Here is an 18,233-nt window from a genome sequence, read left to right as displayed (position 1 = left end):
TGATTTTCCCTTTAAAAGAGAGTACAGTGGCGCAGCGATGTTAGCGAAATCTGGAATGAAATCTCTTATATAGTTTGCTGTTCCCAAATCCTTCTGTAAAGCATTTAATGTGTGTGGTCGGGGCAGTTCGGCAATGCATTTTCGTCTATCATCTGTTAACGATCGGTGGCTTGGTGTGATTCTATAGCCCAGGTATTGGACTTCTTTTTGTGCAATTTGAGCCTTTTCTTTGTTCAATTTGAAGCCAGCTTTACCGAGTGTCAACAGTACTTCATCAACCAGTTACAAATGATCATCAAATGATCCATCAGTTGCAATGAGTATGTCATCAACATAATGAATCACGATTCCTGTCCCTGTTAGCGGATTTAGCGCATCTTCTAATGCTCTGTGGAAAATGTAGGCCTTGTGGCATTCATTCCCATGTATACTGTATTTGGTTCACAGTGAAGGCCAATTTCCACTGATCATTGCGCCTGACTTTCATGGACCAGAAACCGTTTTTTATGTCTAGCACAGTAAACTAAAGGCATTAGTGGATATCTGCGACAGTAATATTGATGGATTTGCCATGATAGGTGTAGCCTTGGGCAAAACTTTGTTGAGATGTTGATAGTCGATGCAAAGACGCCATTTACCATTCGATTTTGGTACTGGTAAACACGGGGAGTTTGTGTGTTCGAGCTACATCGCCGAACTATTCCCCTGATTTCAAGTTGTTTTACAATTTCATGAACTGCTGACTCTGCCTCTGGTTTGATTAGGTATTGTTTTTGTGGGGGAGGGGGCTCCCCCTCAAGACACACAACATAGTCAATGAGGCCGCAGTCGTGTTCATGTGTAGCCCAAATGCTGTTGTGTTTGTTTACCATTTGCTGAATGGGGTCTGTAGTGGATATGGACATGATGTTGGCTCTGTTTTTTGGTAGACTTTTCTTAACAGTTTTGTTTGTTTTCAATTCAATCTGTTTTTCAAAACAATGAATCACAAAACCATGTTTCTGCATGATGTCCATTCCCAACACAGTCCCTTTACTATTATCAGGTAGATACCACAGTGGTTCTTCAAGTACTACGACGCCTAAATCAAGCCGAATTGGTTGAGTTTGTGTTGCAATCATTACTGTATCGCCAATGCCTTTGATCTGAATCGTTTTGTTTGTTAAGGGTAGTGGGATATCTGTACAGGAGCAAGATGCACCAGAATCAATAAGTATATCAGCTAACTGGCCTCCTAAATTAGCTCTTATTTTGATTCGGTTTTTGGTTTTGACTATACTCCCTACTGCAATGGAGGCCACGCATCCCTATTGTGAATTATGGTTTTCTGTAATTATGATCATCTCCCCTGTGCGCCTCAGCACGCTAAAAGAGCTTTTTCCCCTAAAAGAGCAAATTCGGGTGTGTCTTTTTAAAGACGACGTGGCGTGGCAAACTTGACGTTACGTCTTTGTAAAAACGATGTGGGTCTTGCTATAGACAACGTATCACTCGGGCGTTTTGGATGCGGTCGTTACCTGGTGATGGTCACGATCGCTGCCTCTCGTGCCTGGGCATGAAGCACGCTGAGGTGGCTTTCGTGGATGACTCATGCTCCCATTGCGGGGGTATGACCATCTCGGACTTGCGACCCGGACTCCGTTTCCTGCAAAGGGGCGGAGTGCCCGTGCCACTGCCTAGATCTGGGGTTCCCTCTGGTGGCAGCCGGGGGTGTCCTTTTTCTGGCGGTGGGCGGACGGTCTTACGGTCACGGTGAGGAATTCCCCTCCGGGGATGCCCAAGCCCGCCGGCACTTCGAAACCAGTTGAGCTCTCAAAAAGAGCAGACTGGACCCTCCCAGGGGGTACCACCTGTTTCTTCGAGGCTCCCCCCGACGATCAGATGTCGGTTGCAGCATCGGAGGGTGAGCCAGAGCTTTCTGGAGAAGAAGATTCGGCCCCGCCTTGGTGCCTTTCTTCCCAGAGGAGCATGAGTAGCACAACAGGTTGTGGACGGCACCTCAACAGGTTGTTTCCCGCCACCTCCTCCTCTGGAGTCAGAAGCATCTGAGGTCGCTTCGTGCTGTTCACATTCCTGGGCTGCTCAACCGGGCAGCCGACGAGCTGTCCCGAGCTGCGCTCCCGGGAGAATGGCGACTCCATCCCCAGACGGTCCAGCTGGTTTGGGGACGTTTCGGAGCCACTTAGGTAGACATGTTTGCCTCTCCAGAAATCTCTCACTGCCAGTTGTTCTTTGCCCTGACCGAGGAAACACTCGGCACGGATGCACGGACGCACTGACACACAGCTGGCCGCAGGGCCTTCGCAAGTATGCATTTCCCCCAGTGAGCCTTCTGGCACAGTTGCTGTGCAAGGTTAGGGAGGACGAGGAGCAGGTCCAGCTGGTGGCACCCTATTGGCCTTCCCGGACCTGGTTCCCGGAACTAATGCTCCTCGCGACAGCCCCTTCTTGGCCGATTCCTCTTAGGAGAGATTTACTGACTCAGAGATGGGGCACCCTTTGTCACCCGCGTCCAGACCTCTGAAAACTTAATATCTGGTCCCTGGACGGGACACGGAGGTTCTGAGTGGCCTACCCCAAGAGGTAGTTGACATCACTTCAGCGAGAGCACCGGCTCGGCTCCTCAGCGAAAACCTGAATATGCGCTGCATCTGCTGCCTACTTATACTCACGCTGTGATCAGCAGCAGCTGGATGCAATAATCGCATGCCAATGGGCATTGGCTCGTTTAGTTTACACTCGAAGTAGATTGGACCCTCTAAGCGAGATCCCAATTCGTCAGTCCTCCGACGTGACATCTCCGTTCCCTCCTTCAGGGAATGAGGGTTACATACGTAACCGAGACGTTTTCTGTAATTCTGTGCATCCTGTCAGTTTTACCGTTTGAACTATCCTTTCTCTTGCACTCAGCGATGAAATTTTCAAATTGTACTAGGAATTCTGTATCGCCATGAGATGGGGCTGGTTTGCTCCATTCTTGCTGTTCTATGAGGTCTCTCTCTCTCTTTTTGCAATTCTTAATAACGTGATTATCTCTTTTGCAATAATGGTAAAGTTTGTTTTGAGATTTGTAATTAGATGTATTTGAGCTTTTCCCTTCTGTTAGCCACTGTGCGGATGCTACGACACGGGGTTTGGATTTCCATCTATGTTCTATCCTTGATCCCCATTCCACTAGTGCTCTAAACGTGTTTTCGGATGGATCTGCTCCGTTTAATAAAGCTTTCTGCACTGGGATGCCAGCATGATTTTTTAGGAGCTGTAATAACGGCTCGTGATCACGACTCGCATTCTCAAGGCCCGCATGTTCTTTGTAGGTTACCCATAAACGCTCGGTGTATGTCTCAAAAGACTTGTTACTTGCTTGTTTGATCTCTAAAATTTTGCTCCAATCTGCTTGTGTCGGTCCTCTCAGGTCTAGCAGTGCCTGTTTTAATCTTTCATACATAATCTCGTCAGCTTCGTTATTGTTTTGCTTGACTACGTCTCCAGATTTCATTTGAGAGGTTAATTTTGATCGGAGTTCTTCAGGAATGGTTAAGAGTGCAATTTGCCATGCATCTCTAGTTTCTAATTTGTACATGGTGGCTTGTAGCATCAGTGTTTCCCAATAAGGTTGAAATGGCCCCTTTTTGGGCATCATTCCTACAATTTGTTTGTGTTTTGAACACTCTTCACATGTTAATGGGCGGCTAATCGTGGTTATTTCATCATTCGCGTTTGTCATGGTTTTGAATACAGCAACTCTAACTGATTTGGAGGGTTTTTCGCTGGGTTTTGCTCTTGTTTTAATCGGAGTTCGCTGATTTTGTTCTTCATGTCTCTGAACGGGAGCTCGGTTACGAGTTTCTCCCCGTGTTTGACTCTCTAACGCGGCCACATCATCATCGTCACTATCGCTGTTTCTATCAAAATCAAAAGTTTCATCCAGCGTTGCTTGCTTAACTGCAGCCACTGGAAATCCGGCATTGTCACAGCATTCTTCAAGAGCGGATATATAATTATTGCCGGTTTGGAGTTTCTTTTGAAGCTCTTCGATTTTTCTTGACATCATCTCACTCTGTCTTGCCCAACCTTGTCTTTCGAACGTAAATGCCTCGACCTGTGCTCTTAGCTTGTGCAATTCTTCAGAGCGTGTTTTTTCAATTTCTTTGATGCTTGTTATTGTGCGTTCGTTTTCGGCTATTGTTTCGGGATCATTTTTACGAAGGAGGTAGACGATGGCAGTGTGGGTTTTTTAAAATTTGGATTTAGGTGTCAATTTTTTTGCCCTCTGCCAAAAACCAGGATATGATTTCGTTGTTTTTCCATTTAAGGTTTAATCCTTTATCGTTTAAACGAAGGAGGATGTTTTTTATTTGTAAGGCTTGAATTTCCATGATCTCCTGATCTACACTGATCTACTGTCCCTGAAAAGCCATGTTTCCGAGCTAATTCTCCTCCCACCGGATTTCTACGGTCTCCGGTCTAACAATGGGTATGTTGACCCGTTCTAAAAATGTGTCTATATGTGAGATGCAAAAGGCTTTCCCTCAAGACTTCTAATAAGTAAATGGAACGAACTTACCACAGCAGTTGTAGACAGGAAAGAGGAAGCTCAAACCTCATATCCTCAGTGAGAATCAAACTGAAATTCGTGCCGGAAAGACGCATAAGTAGGGAGATCACGGAGGCTGGTCACTACTGTAAGGTCTGCCCACTGGTCCAATGGCGGTAGCCAGTGATCCAGTAGAAGGATTCTTGCGTGTTGCTGTCTTTCCTTTTATGCAGCACAACAATATTAAATTAAATACATTTTCTTGTGTTTTACCTCTTTTATTCATCTGACTCCAAAAATGAAAAGGGTTAGAAGAGTTGTTTGTTACTCATTAAATTTAGGTGAGTGTTTGATCATTCTGTTTTACTCTTGACTTTATATTTACTCGTTCATTAAGAATCTCTGTCACTCAGGGTGCCTCATGGCGTGGGCCCCACGATCACAAACTCGCCAGTTTGATCCTTAGCCAGAGGTTTGTGGCTAATACTATTTAATATGCTTTAAATTGTAGGTATGTTTAGCCCCCTACAGTTACCCATGTAATGCTCAAACATTAATCAGCGGTTCTGCTAGACCCTCTGTCTAGCCCCCGACAGTTAATATAACTACGTACAACTTAATTAAAGCTGAAATTATACGCATGGTTAACGTAACTGAGTACAACTTAAAATAAGGTCAAGTGGTTAGTCAGAAACCCATAACCTCACCTGATGTGCCCATGCTCCATCTAACCTGAGATTTAGTATGCACTTAACCCTTGTTTCAGCTTTGCGGAAACATAAGCCTTCACTTAATCTACTTGAGAAAATAACTTCAGCGTAATCAGAATGAATTCAAACATAACAATTTATTAATCAGGTAAGCAACATAATAATTCAAAGTCCAATCAAACAATAGAAAACAATTAATCATACAAAACAGTCAGTAATACCTAAATGAGAGAATGTATAAATGTTACCTGATAATGAGGACTACGCACGATAAATGTGCGGGAGATCTACCTACAGATTCCCTGAGCTCTTTGTCACTCTCTCTTAAATATCCAGAAGAACCCTGTAGATACCAAATGGTATTGTCTGTTTATTGCAGCGTTTTAGCATATCTCTTTAGGGGGTTTCAAGTGAATTATCTTGATTTCTGTGGGAGGCTGTACCTCATTTACATACAGAAGGTAATTTGTGTGAAAGACCTGGGAGTAGTCTGCTTTCAATATTTATGTCTACCTGTTCTATTGTTAAGAGAATGAGACCCCTTTACCAGACACACAGAGACCTTTCAAACGACATCAAACATGAATTGTTTTAATTTAATAAGCTCTGATTAAGAAAGGTGGCTTTGGTGATCTCTGCAGTGTCCTGTGTTCAGATGGAAATGAGGGGAAGAGTGAAGGTGTGGAGCTTTTGTTTCTCTCAGCTGGGTGTGTTGCTTTAGGCTTGTGAGACAGAGTTCAGGTGTTGATTCTCGTGAGAGTTCTTTGTTTTTTCAGACTGTGACCTTCTTCTGATCCAGCCAAATGGCATCAATAATCTTACAATAAGTTCTGGTAAATAATATTTCTGGTAAATACTCCTTTAAAAAGTGTTTTTTGATTATAATTGTATTATTAGTAGACTTGAACACGTGGATATGTTGTCATTCTTATGCTATAATTTAACTTATTTATTTAACTATATTTATATATAGCTTAATTTGACTATGAGATGGACACTTGCTTCTTGCACTTTGTTGCATTTCATTTGGTTTAATGAAATATATTTCAATAAAATATTCTTAAGTAAAATTGTTGATTTTTTTTGTGGGAAATGTTGTTATTGGCAGCCCTAGATATGACAATAATATAGGGGAGATCTGTTAGTGTTCAAAGTGCTGTTGGGATTTAAAGAGCTTTGTGGGTTACCATTGTGCAGAAGAGTAGAGCCTGTGCTTCAGTCCAGGAGAAGCCCAAAAAACACTGATAAAAAGATTAATGTTGTTTTATTTATATAACTGTGTAGTTGCAGATACAGTGAAAATCTCTTAGCTCCACTTACGCATGCATGGGTGCTATGGCTAACTAGCTGTTATCTGCAAGAAATAAAATTTTGAGAAAGAAGGGGTGAGGCATTCTCAAAACAGAGAGTGTTTTCTAACAGATGTTTTAATGGTTGTTTTTCATTCAGATATATATTTTAAGAACCCTTATATCTGCACTGTAAAAAAAATCTTTAAAAATTATATTTACGATGAAATACCGGCAGCTATGGTTGCCAGAACTTTGCCATGAAAAAGACTGTTTAAATTTACAGTGAAAAACTGTATTTCATTAACTGATACAATGTTAATATGTAAACCTTTGAGTTAACTCATTTTATTTGCAGAAACCGACTGCACTTTATTTGGCCAATTGGCATTTGTTTATAAACTAATACTTATGTTTAACTAACGCAAACATATTGGTCTTAAGAACTATTTTGCTTAAGTCCATGAAGAACAATCTACTGATTTATGCAAAACTTTCATTAAAAGCATCAATTCAGCTCAAATCTCTTGCAAATAACAGCAGCACACATTCATGTGTGATTGAAATTATTAAAGAGAATCACACTGTATCAATAACTACACATTTACTGCCTTTAAATAAAACCACAAGCAGCATAACATCTGTGTTTCTCTGTCCGTCCTTTACTTAAACACAGGCTCTGCTCTCCAGCACAATGGTGACCCACAAAACACAACAGGAAGTTGACTGTTAGGTTTTACAGTATTTTGCTGTTTCCTTTTCTTGATTTTACGGTGAAATACCGGCAGCTGTGGTTGCCATTAATCTACAGTTTTTGACAGTTTGCTTCAGTAAATTAAATTAACAGTATATTTCTGTTAAAAAATTAATTTCACAGCGTGTTTTACTTCATCTCACACATTTACCCCCTTTAATCCCACAGCAAAATACTCAATTTTAAAGAGCACTTTTATGTGTCCACACTACAGAGTGTTGAAGTGACACAGAAGCAGTGAAGTTAATGAGATAATTAAATGAGGATTGAGGATTAGTGATGAACACCTGTTAACGAGCAGAATCACTGAAGGAAAGAGAAACAAGAGCAGAGAAACACAACTTACAGCCAAAGCCAAAGATGAAATCAACTGAAAATAAAACACATAAAATTTATCAAGATCTCAGCAGAGGAGGATTAAACAGCTCCACAAACAGCATCACCAGCTTCTTACGTGTATAACACATAACTAATACTTTTGAGTTGCACCACTGACACTACCGCAATAATTGTGAAACATTCCTATGCACAAATAAAAGCTTTGAGCTATGGCACAATCTAAACACACACAGACATCAAACTTCAGCCTATGGATCTCAAGATTGGTGGCAATCAAAAAAAAATTAATGCGTGCTGGAAGTTTTGTACTGGCACCCAGCATGCATGTTTTTTTTTTTTTATATAATAGTCACTATTCTTCTTGTCATCACAAATGTGCTTTACACACAGCAACAACAACAGAAAAAAATAACATTAAAGAGTCAAGGGCCAAGAGCGCAACTAAAGCAACCACTGATCGCCAAAATGGTGAGGCCAAACAAAACATTTTCAATACAATATAAACCTCGGTTAATTCTCAAATAATTTTTGTAGATATATGACAGAAATAAAGTGAGTCTGGTTAGTAATGAGTGAAGCTGGTAATGCTGTTTGTGGAGTTGTGTAATCCTCCTCTGCTGTTTTATTTTGGTTAATTTCATCTAAGGCTGTGGCTGGAAGTCAGTTGTAGTTTTGTTTCTTGTTCTTTCCTTCAGTGATTCTGCTTGTTAACAGCAGCTGTTCATCGGTGTCTGAATTCACTCATTTGTTTTCCATCACTCGGTCTAGTGGACTATACACAGTAAAATCCAGAGTGTTAAATGAACACTGCTCGGAGCATATATGGTCCCACTCTAAAAGAGTGTTAAAGTAACACTGAAGCAGTGTTAAAGTTAATGAGATAATTGTGATTAATTAAGTGCTGAATGAGCATTAGTGATGAACAGCTACTGTGAACAAGCAGAATCACTGAAGAAAAGAGAAACACAAGAATTACAACTGACTTCAGCCATACCCTTAGATTAAATCAACTGAAATAAAAGAAGAAATTAAGGCCCGGTTTCATAGACAGGGCTTAACCTAAACCAGGATTAAGCCATAGTTCAATTAGGACATTTAAGTAATTTTTATAAACATGCCTTAGAAAAAAGCATTACTGGCACAATTGTGTGTATTAAACATATGTGACAGCAAGGAACTTATGGTAAAATCATGCCATGTGTCTTAGTCTCTGATTGCAATTTATCTAAAACTGTAGTGTGCATATATATATATATATATATATATATATGTATGTGTTTGTAATATACATGTACATATTGTATTGCTACATCAATAGCAGATGAACAGCTGCTGTTAACAAGCAGAATCACTGAAGAAAAGAGAAACACAAGAATTACAACTGACTTCAGCCATACCCTTAGATTAAATCAACTGAAATAAAAGAAGAAATTAAGGCCCGGTTTCATAGACAGGGCTTAACCTAAACCAGGATTAAGCCATAGTTCAATTAGGACATTTAAGTAATTTTTATAAACATGCCTTAGAAAAAAGCATTACTGGCACAATTGTGTGTATTAAACATATGTGACAGCAAGGAACTTATGGTAAAATCATGCCATGTGTCTTAGTCTCTGATTGCAATTTATCTAAAACTGTAGTGTGCATATATATATATATATATATATATATATGTATGTGTTTGTAATATACATGTACATATTGTATTGCTACATCAATAGCAATATCAGAAAATCTTCATAAACGATTTTTCTAAATATGGTTCATAATGAGATTTCAATTCTGGCACTCATAGACATGAAGAATCAGCATGTGAATCTCAGCAGTGGTGACAAAATATTCTGATAATTTTTATGTGATTTTTGATTGTCACAAAACAAGGCAGTAAAAAGTCACAACAAAAAATTAAAATAAAAGCAAATAGTAAAAATTAATTAAGACAATGCAGCTGCATAATTTATTCATGTCGCAATGCATGCTGGGAGCCATGAATGAGTTATGATTGGTGCACCCAGAATGCACTGCAGCATGAATCTGTCTGATGATCATCACCATTGTTGAGATTCATATGCTGATTCTTGATGTCTGTGTGTTTAATTAGTGCAGCTGAAACTAGTATTCAAAGTGTTTTTAAAGTTATTCCTATGACTTAAAATACAGTTGTGATCCATAACATTATCTACTAAATAATACCCATTTCTGCTGATGACATCAATGAACCTGGTTACAACATTCCAATTACATAATTATAAAAAATAAAAAAAAACAATCTCAACTAATTTTCTCTTGGTTTTGCTTATCATAACAAATGTGTTTCAAAAACACGGTTACAGTCACCAGAGAAAACTAATGTAAAAAACTCAAGGGTCAAGACTAAACAAACGCTTATCTCCACAGCGGTGAGCTAAACCTCTGTTAATTCTTAATAAGAAATGTTTAGACGCATGACAAACAAAAATTCAAACTGGTTAGTAATGTGCAAAATTGGTGATGCTGTTTGTGGAGATGATTAATCATCTTCTGCTGAGATCTTGAGAGATTTAATGTATTTTATTTCAGTTGATTTGATCTAAGGTTGCGGCTGAAGTCAGTTGTAGTTCTTGTGTTTCTCTTTTCTTCAGTGATTCTGCTTGTTAACAGCAGCTGTTCATCACTAATGCTCAATCAGCACTTAATTAATCACATAATTATCTCATTAACTTTAACACTGCTTCAGTGTTACTTTAACACTCTTTTAGAGTGGGACCATATATGCTCCGAGGAGTGTTAATTTAACACTCTGGAATTTCCTGTGTACTAACACACTGTGTAACTGTTACCATGTCTAAATAATATGTATAAATGTGCATTTAAATAGTTTATTAATCATTTAGTTAGACTTTCTAACTTGTTAATAATATAATGCTTAATTTAGATAATTAGATTAATAAATTATGAAAATACAAGTGCTAAAAACATTATAGATATGCTTATAAATCAAGAACAAAGCATTTATTAAAGCTGCATTTATAAACTACTTACTACTGTCTATTAATGTAGGGATAATGCTTAATAAAGGATGAATTGACTATTTACTAATGCTTAACTAATGACTCATGGCATTCAATTATTAAAAATGGTTACCAAGATAAGCTAAGAGAATAAAGTGCTCAAGTTTTTTATCTCTCAATTATCTAACAGTTGTGTTAGGAATGTTGTTCCTAGAATCCTTTCAGCAGTTATACATGTATACTCTTCAATAGACTGTTTGTAAATACAGTTGTCTCTTTTCCTTAGATTGTCAGCTTCTACCTGGAAATAACTTTACAACCGAGTGCAACATTCCAGGAAATTTTATGTGCAGCGATGGTGAATGTATTCCTGGAGGTTGGCAGTGTAACGGCTTTCCAGACTGCTTCGACAAGAGTGACGAGAAGGGATGCCGTAAGTCTTACCTTCCCTGCACACTAGAGTCCACACAGAGCTGAAGAAATTTTAATCTTTAAAAATCTCACAAAAATATTGCATAAGTAACAAGTAGCTTAATATTTAATTGGTGATTTTTGGCATTAGCTGTAAGAAGTAAGTGATGTAGCAGAATTAATAGTACAATGTAGGCATATGTCAAACACGGATACCACCGTGTATCGTGTTTTCTCACGACTGGGCACCAGAATGCAGTGGATTGCAAAGGTGAGGTGAGTCAGATGACTGTTTCCTTGTATTATTTTGCAGCACCAGCTAAGGACTCTAACTTTAACAATTAATCAAGAATGATTGTTGAATAAATATAAATTGGAGTGAGTTTGTTATATGACCAGTCTAAAGGATTTGTGAGATACAGTATCGATTGCTTGTAACTTGTAGAGCATCTACTGTAATATCAACAAAAGTGTAATAAAAGGGTAAACAGCTACTAAATGAAAACCATTAATGTATAAGGAAGTAAAATGCATAAGATTTATAATTGCAAGGTGACTAAGTTGGATGTTACCATAGCAGTTACACATAATTGTATGGAAAGATAAACTGTTGTTTCTCTGGAACTAATAAGGAAAATCTGAATTATTCAACAAATAAAACAAATTATTATTTGTAATTAACTGGCATCAGGTATACAAAATCTAATGCAAAGTAGAACATTATATACTGACAATGCACACTAATGCCAAGGTCTCCGAAAAGTGGTTTGGAAAAGTTATATTTATGGTCCACTAAAGCCCGAGACACACTGAACGATTTTCAGCTGCCCCAGTCGAAAGAATGGCATTGTGAAACAATCGTGTCGCAGTGTGTTTGCTGCTACAATCCACGTTTACTGACCAACCAATAAAGACGTGACATGAAATCAATGCAACATAGCACTAAAACATAAAACCGCTTACCTCAAGCTCTTATCCCTTCCTCTTTTGCCGCTTTGTTTTTTTTTCAACGCACATAAAATCTACAACTGTCAATGTTATTCATCATGCTCTTTTTGTTAACATGCTGATGACGTTTTATTCTTCTATAGAAACGTGCGTCATATCGTACGAGTTAATAGGTGTTATCATCGTACAGTCTACATACATGTCCTATCCAAGTTTATTAGATCCATGTCACACAGTGTGTTCTGCAATTATAAAACTGCTTACCTCAAGCTCTTATCCCTTCCTCTTTTGCCGCTTTGTTTTTTTTTCAATGCACATAAAATCTACAACTGTCAATGTCATCAATGTCAACAATGCCATCATGCTCTTTTTGTTAACATGCTGATGACGTTTTATTCTTCTATAGAAACGTGCGTCATATCGTACGAGTTAATAGGTGTTATCATCGTACAGTCTACATACATGTCCTATCCAAGTTTATTAGATCCATGTCACACAGTGTGTTCTGCAATTATGCAGATATAGAATTTTAGGCTTGCTAAAATTGTGCAGTGTGTAGAGGACTTTAGTCATGTAACGAGTCCAATGATGGCAGATGTATTCCACTAGTTGTGCTGAAAAGGAGTTGGATTCCATTTAAAGTCTTGAACACAAGGCACTGTGGAATGTTGAACTCCTAGAGCACAGAGAAGGTCTTTGTTTTGGACAGGCAGATCAAAGGCTTTTTTTTCTTTTCCTACTTTTCTTAATTTTTGTTCTCAGTTCTTTTTTTACAGACAGAATTTGAAAGATGAGATTTTGTTTCTTATCAAACTTAACAAAACACAAAGCTTGTTGTGATTATTGGAGGATTATTGGATGGGAGGTAATGTATAGTGATATTGTATGAAGATTTATTCTCATATATCAACTGAAACAGCATAGACTAAAAAAAATACATTAAGACTAGATGTCTATACCTTAAGATGAAGATATATAAAACTAGAAGTTTTCAATTAAATTCAGAAAATGCAGTAGCTAAAACAACACTGTATTAGTTTCGTGCATGCATACCAAAACCAAAAGATCACTACAGAAAATGTTCTGTTTGAATTACACCTCTAGACAACATTTAAAACCCCAAAAGAGCATTTACCCGAAGATAAGTGTGTCTTGGCAAAAGCTGTTGTTGTAAAGAGAGAGCAGAGAGGGAACCGTCACATTTTCAGTAATCCACAAATAGGAATTCAAGGGAAAATGCAAAGCATCTAATAGCGGTGTTGAATAGGCCAAGATGTGGATTGCCACAAACCTACCGCACATGACTATGTGTGTCTTTCAGAGTAAAAACCAAGAGTCAGATTACTAAATGGGACAAAAAAAAATGTGAGTGCACAATCCCATACTAGCACCAATGGGGGTGGAAAGTTCTTTTAAACAAAACAAATTCAAGATAGATTTAAACATTCATGATATTTTCGTTTATATCGTCTGATGCACATTTTTTACACCACACTGATCCTCACAAACTTTTTCTAAGCACGCTCTTTCGGTGAGCATCCGTTATAAAACACTCGCTGTATATTAATTTTTACAACTATGTGAATATACTGAAGTGCTTAAGCAGAAATATGACACTACTGGAACTTCAAACCGGACTGGTTTGTATGGTTAGATGAAACAAAAAAAAAAGCTTTTTAACAGCAAACACTGAAAAAAATTTACCCCATGTGTACAATTAAATATACTGCTGTATCTTTAATGTTGTAATCCTATTATTTCTGCCAGAGATCCTGGACATCTTGTTCAGATAGATGGCATCATGAATTCTATCAAATACCAACAGATAAAAAATGTAAAACTGACTGTCCATGCTAGAAATCTTATAATGGGCCAAGGATTAAATCTTACAACAGGATGATGATCCAAAAACAAACATCAAAATCAAAACAAAAATGGGTCACTGAAAACAAAACCAAGCTTCTGCAATGTTCCCTGACCTGAACCCTATAGAAAATGAGTGGGATGAAAGATAGAGGAGAAGAACCAACATGGACCAGGAGTTATGAAGGGTCTGGAGAAATTCTGTATGAAGGAATGGGCTCTGATCTCTTGTCAGATATTCTCTAAACTTATCAGGCATTACAGGTGAAGACTCAGAGCTGTTATCTTGGCTAATGCTGGGTACACACTAAATTATTTTTAAAATCTTGTAAGATTTTCAAAATGTGTGAGACCACAAACATGAGGACAAAAAGTCCTAGATTTAAGGGTTTTGCTCCTATACTGTGTGGTGTGCCGCGATGTGACAAAGACAGCACACCACACACCAACAGATTTTCATCCAGAGTCCCGACTGTGAACACGGGAAATCTCGCAAAATCTCTCGAGACTTGAGAATTAACATTGCAGATGATAGGCAGGAAGAAATTGTAATGATAGTGTTTGGAATGATTTTGACAGAAAATGGACATGTTGTATAAACAATCGACAAGCTGATCCTCCATCTCTGCTGTCCAAATCCTTTTTTTGCTGCATTCTTATGCTTCCTTCTTCTGTCAGCTCGCTTTCTGATTGGATATTTTTTTGTTTCACATGATAATCTCCAGATCGTATGCGCGCTTGTCCTCGGGGTTCCCCCCACACATCAGGATTTCTGATCGTAAATATTCAACATGTTGAATATTTACGATTTGCTGAACTCAAAGATCTAAGACTTTTTCTATGTACACAAAAGGCCCATTTCTCTGTGTTAGTGAGCACTTCTCCTTTGCCGAGATAATCCATCCACCTCACATGTGTGGCATATCAAGATGCTGATTAGACAGCATGATTATTGCACAGGTGTGCCTTAGGCTGGCCACAATAAAAGGCCACTCTAAAATGTGCAGTTTTATCACACAGCACAATGCCACAGATGTTGCAAGTTTTGAGGGAGCGTGAAATTGGCATGCTGATAGCAGGAATGTCCACCAGAGCTGTTGCCCGTGAATTGAATGTTCATTTCTCTACCATAAGCCGTCTCCAAAGGCATTTCAGAGAATCCAACCGGCCTCACAACCGCAGACCACGTGTAACCACCACATCCAGCATCTTCACCTCCAAGATCATCTGAGACCCGCCACCCGGACAGCTGCTGCAATGCTGGTTTGCATAACCAAAGAATTCTTTTGTTCGAGTTCCTGCCAATATCCTGCAACTTCACACAGCCATTGACGAGGAGTGGACCAACATTCCACAGGCTACAATCAACAACCTGATCAACTCTATGCGAAAGAGATGTGTTACACTGCGTGAGGCAAATGGTGGTCACACCAGATGCTGACTGGTTTTTGGACCCCCCCGGACCCCCCAATACAGTAAAACTGCAGATTTTAGATTGGCCTTTTATTTTGGCCAGCATAAGGCACACCTGTGCAATAATCATGCGGTCTAATCAGCATCTTGATATGCCACACCTGTGAGGTGGATGGATTATCTCGGCAAAGGAGAAGTGCTCACTAACACAGATTTAGACAGATTTGTGAACAATATTTGAGAGAAATAGGCCTTTTGTGTACATAGAGAAAGGCTTAGATCTTTGAGTTCAGCTCATGAAAAATGGGGGCTAAAACAAAGTGTTGCGTTTATAAATTTGTTCAGTGTATATTATTACATTAGTCTAATATTGGCTACTCGTAACTAAAAAAAACACAAAAAACATGTTTTTTAGTCATAAACATGCTTTGTATGTATTATACAATACAAAAACTTTTTATATCTGAGAAACTAAATTATTATTGTTAAGCATGTTATAAACATTTAGTAATAAAAAAAGACTTACTCATCAGAAATCGTCTCCTCTGCTGGCTCGCGTTCTTCTTCTGAGGTAAATTCTGGCTTATTTCTCTCAGCATGTCTTCCAAAAATGAAAAGTTGAACCAAGATGAACTTAATGAATCTTCACGTTTTGTTTACGGAGGTGATATAGGCGTTTACATGTTCGGGTGTGTTCACATTACCGATAATGAGCTCAGACAGGAAAAATTGTACTTCTCATTAGTTTTTATACGGATTACTTTACCAGAGAAAATTTGTTTTCAAATGTGACTTCATTTGGAAGTACACATTTCAACCTTTCTATACATATATGTGATGCGATCTGGGAAAACCTGGGACGTTTTCAGGAAATTAAAAAAATAGGTCGAATGTCAATTTTTTTGTCAAAATTAGGTTTTCATTAAATTATTATTCTGTAACATCTGTCATCTCTGAAAATATCTTGGCAAAATTCACTTGTTTATTGCAGAAAAATAGCGATTTATTGCAGCATGCAGAAAGACTGTCTTTCTCTTATGTTAAGAACGTGCTGCGGAGGTGCTTTCTCTTAACACCACAAAAACAGTTAACCTATCTAAATAAACCACATAACATCTATAATAAAGGTGTATCAATGTCCTGCCAGTCCTGTGTAAACTACAGCACGCAAAGTTTTTTATTTATTTATTTTTTAATGGGCTATTGATAAACAATGGAAAATCGTCCTCTTCAGGGTAAAGTTAGTCTGTTTGTGTAATGATGCAGCTCCTGACAGACAGCTCTTGTTAAACCCATGAAGTGAAAGTGAAACCTGTCTCACTTTAAACCCGCTTTTCTCAAAATTCCATTCCTGAAAATCATAGCTATCAGCCAACTACAGATAGCCATAACTTTTGTTATGTTCAAGCTATGGACAAAATAAAAACAGTTTTGGAAAGGACTTGAACCCTTTCACATGGTATCAAAACCTAAAAAAGGTAAAATTTCACCATGTGGTGGGTATTCCTAGATCGCATCCTAGATCGCATCACATATGGTGGTCCCAGTGGAAATCTTGGTGAAGTTGGACTATGCATCACCAGTCCCTTATAGATGACAGTGAGCCAATTCCCACCCTTGACTTCGCCCTCAAGCTTCTTCCTTTATCTCGCTGGTCCTGCCCAGCATCCAAGCATCAGCTCCTCCTTGGCCCTCCAGAACAATGGTGTCACCCTGGATCTCTTTGGCACTGCCCGAGTGTCCACCACTTTCAGCTCAGTCGTCATCCCCTTGGTTCCCCAGAGCAAGAGGTCCTCGCTGCAGCCTGTAGCACGATGACGTAGCTGGACTATATCCACTACGTAGTGGATATCTTCTTCTACTTCTTGGTGTTTAATGGCGGATGGCATACAACTTTTAGGTGCATTACCGCCACCTACTGATTAGGAGTGTGGATCAGGATCGTACTCTTCACTAAATGCTATTATATAATCCAGTGTCCTTTAAATAACGCATTAAAAATGTAAAGTTTTTATCCCCTGATTTATTCCCCAAAATGTTCATCAAATTAAGTTTTTCTTTAACGTAGTGGATATTTTACACGCGTGCGCTGTAGTAGGTCTCGAATAAATTCATATTTTTATTTACATTTGATCATTTTGCAGACGCTTTTATCTACAGTGACTTCTAAGTCTAACGCAATACATGTAGCATTTTTGACCTACATGACATATCTACACGATGACCTACATTACATTACAATGTAAAAACTTTAATGTCTAAATTCATCCGCGATGTTTTTGTCTATACCGGCAACTTCAAAGCTTTATTTATTTAATTATTTATTTTTTGAATAGCCTGCAATTCATATGTTATCGCCAGGATGCACATCAATGCTGTATCCATTATTATAAGGATACAACAAGCACTGTAACATGACTGATATGCAGACGTTGCACTGTAAATAGCTAATTATTAAGATATACTTCTGTCATGAAAACAAATTCCTCTTATGTGAAAATATACCTGGCAATAAAGCTCATTCTGATTCTGATACATCACTCTATCAGAGTTAGCCTAAATGTCTTTTTGATTCTATCCGTCATGTTTACTTACTGAGAAACTGTGATTCAAAAGACATTTACATTTATATTGATCAATTTAATGCATCCTTGCTGAATAAACTTATTTAGTGACCCCAGACTTTTGAACATCAGTGTGTTATTATTCTAATATAGCTATAGAGAGAGAGAGAGAGAGAGCGCTCTCGTAACGGAATGGATGGTTTATGTCTTTAGCCATTTATAATTGGTATATCTATCTCCAGGGATTTTACTTGCTTATAGGCCTAACACACAAAAAAGAAATGGTCATATTTGTGTTAATATGGCTTGTCCCGACCATGTGTGTATTTATTTGCTGGACATGGGATTAACTGTAAAAACCCGGTATAACCCGGGATTACGGTCTATCGGCTATACGGAACCCCGACTGACAGGA

At 38.5% G+C, this 18,233-nt stretch overlaps 1 protein-coding gene across 1 annotated transcript in view; it reads left to right on the top strand.

Annotated features, from left to right (window-relative positions):
- Positions 1-18,233, top strand: part of LOC107570178 (low-density lipoprotein receptor class A domain-containing protein 3-like) — a 91,775-nt gene that overhangs the window by 64,204 nt on the left and 9,338 nt on the right. Inside the window, exon 2 of the mRNA XM_016256384.1 lies at positions 10,906-11,052. Within this exon, the coding sequence (XP_016111870.1) occupies positions 10,906-11,052 (147 nt within the window). The remainder of the gene's footprint in view (positions 1-10,905; positions 11,053-18,233) is intronic.

Source organism: Sinocyclocheilus grahami, unplaced genomic scaffold (genome assembly GCF_001515645.1).
Source record: "Sinocyclocheilus grahami isolate Dianchi unplaced genomic scaffold, SAMN03320097.WGS_v1.1 scaffold1424.1, whole genome shotgun sequence".
Lineage (NCBI taxonomy): Eukaryota > Metazoa > Chordata > Actinopteri > Cypriniformes > Cyprinidae > Sinocyclocheilus > Sinocyclocheilus grahami.
Note: the sequence above shows the minus strand (reverse complement) of the source record. Positions and strands in the feature narration are given on the sequence as shown.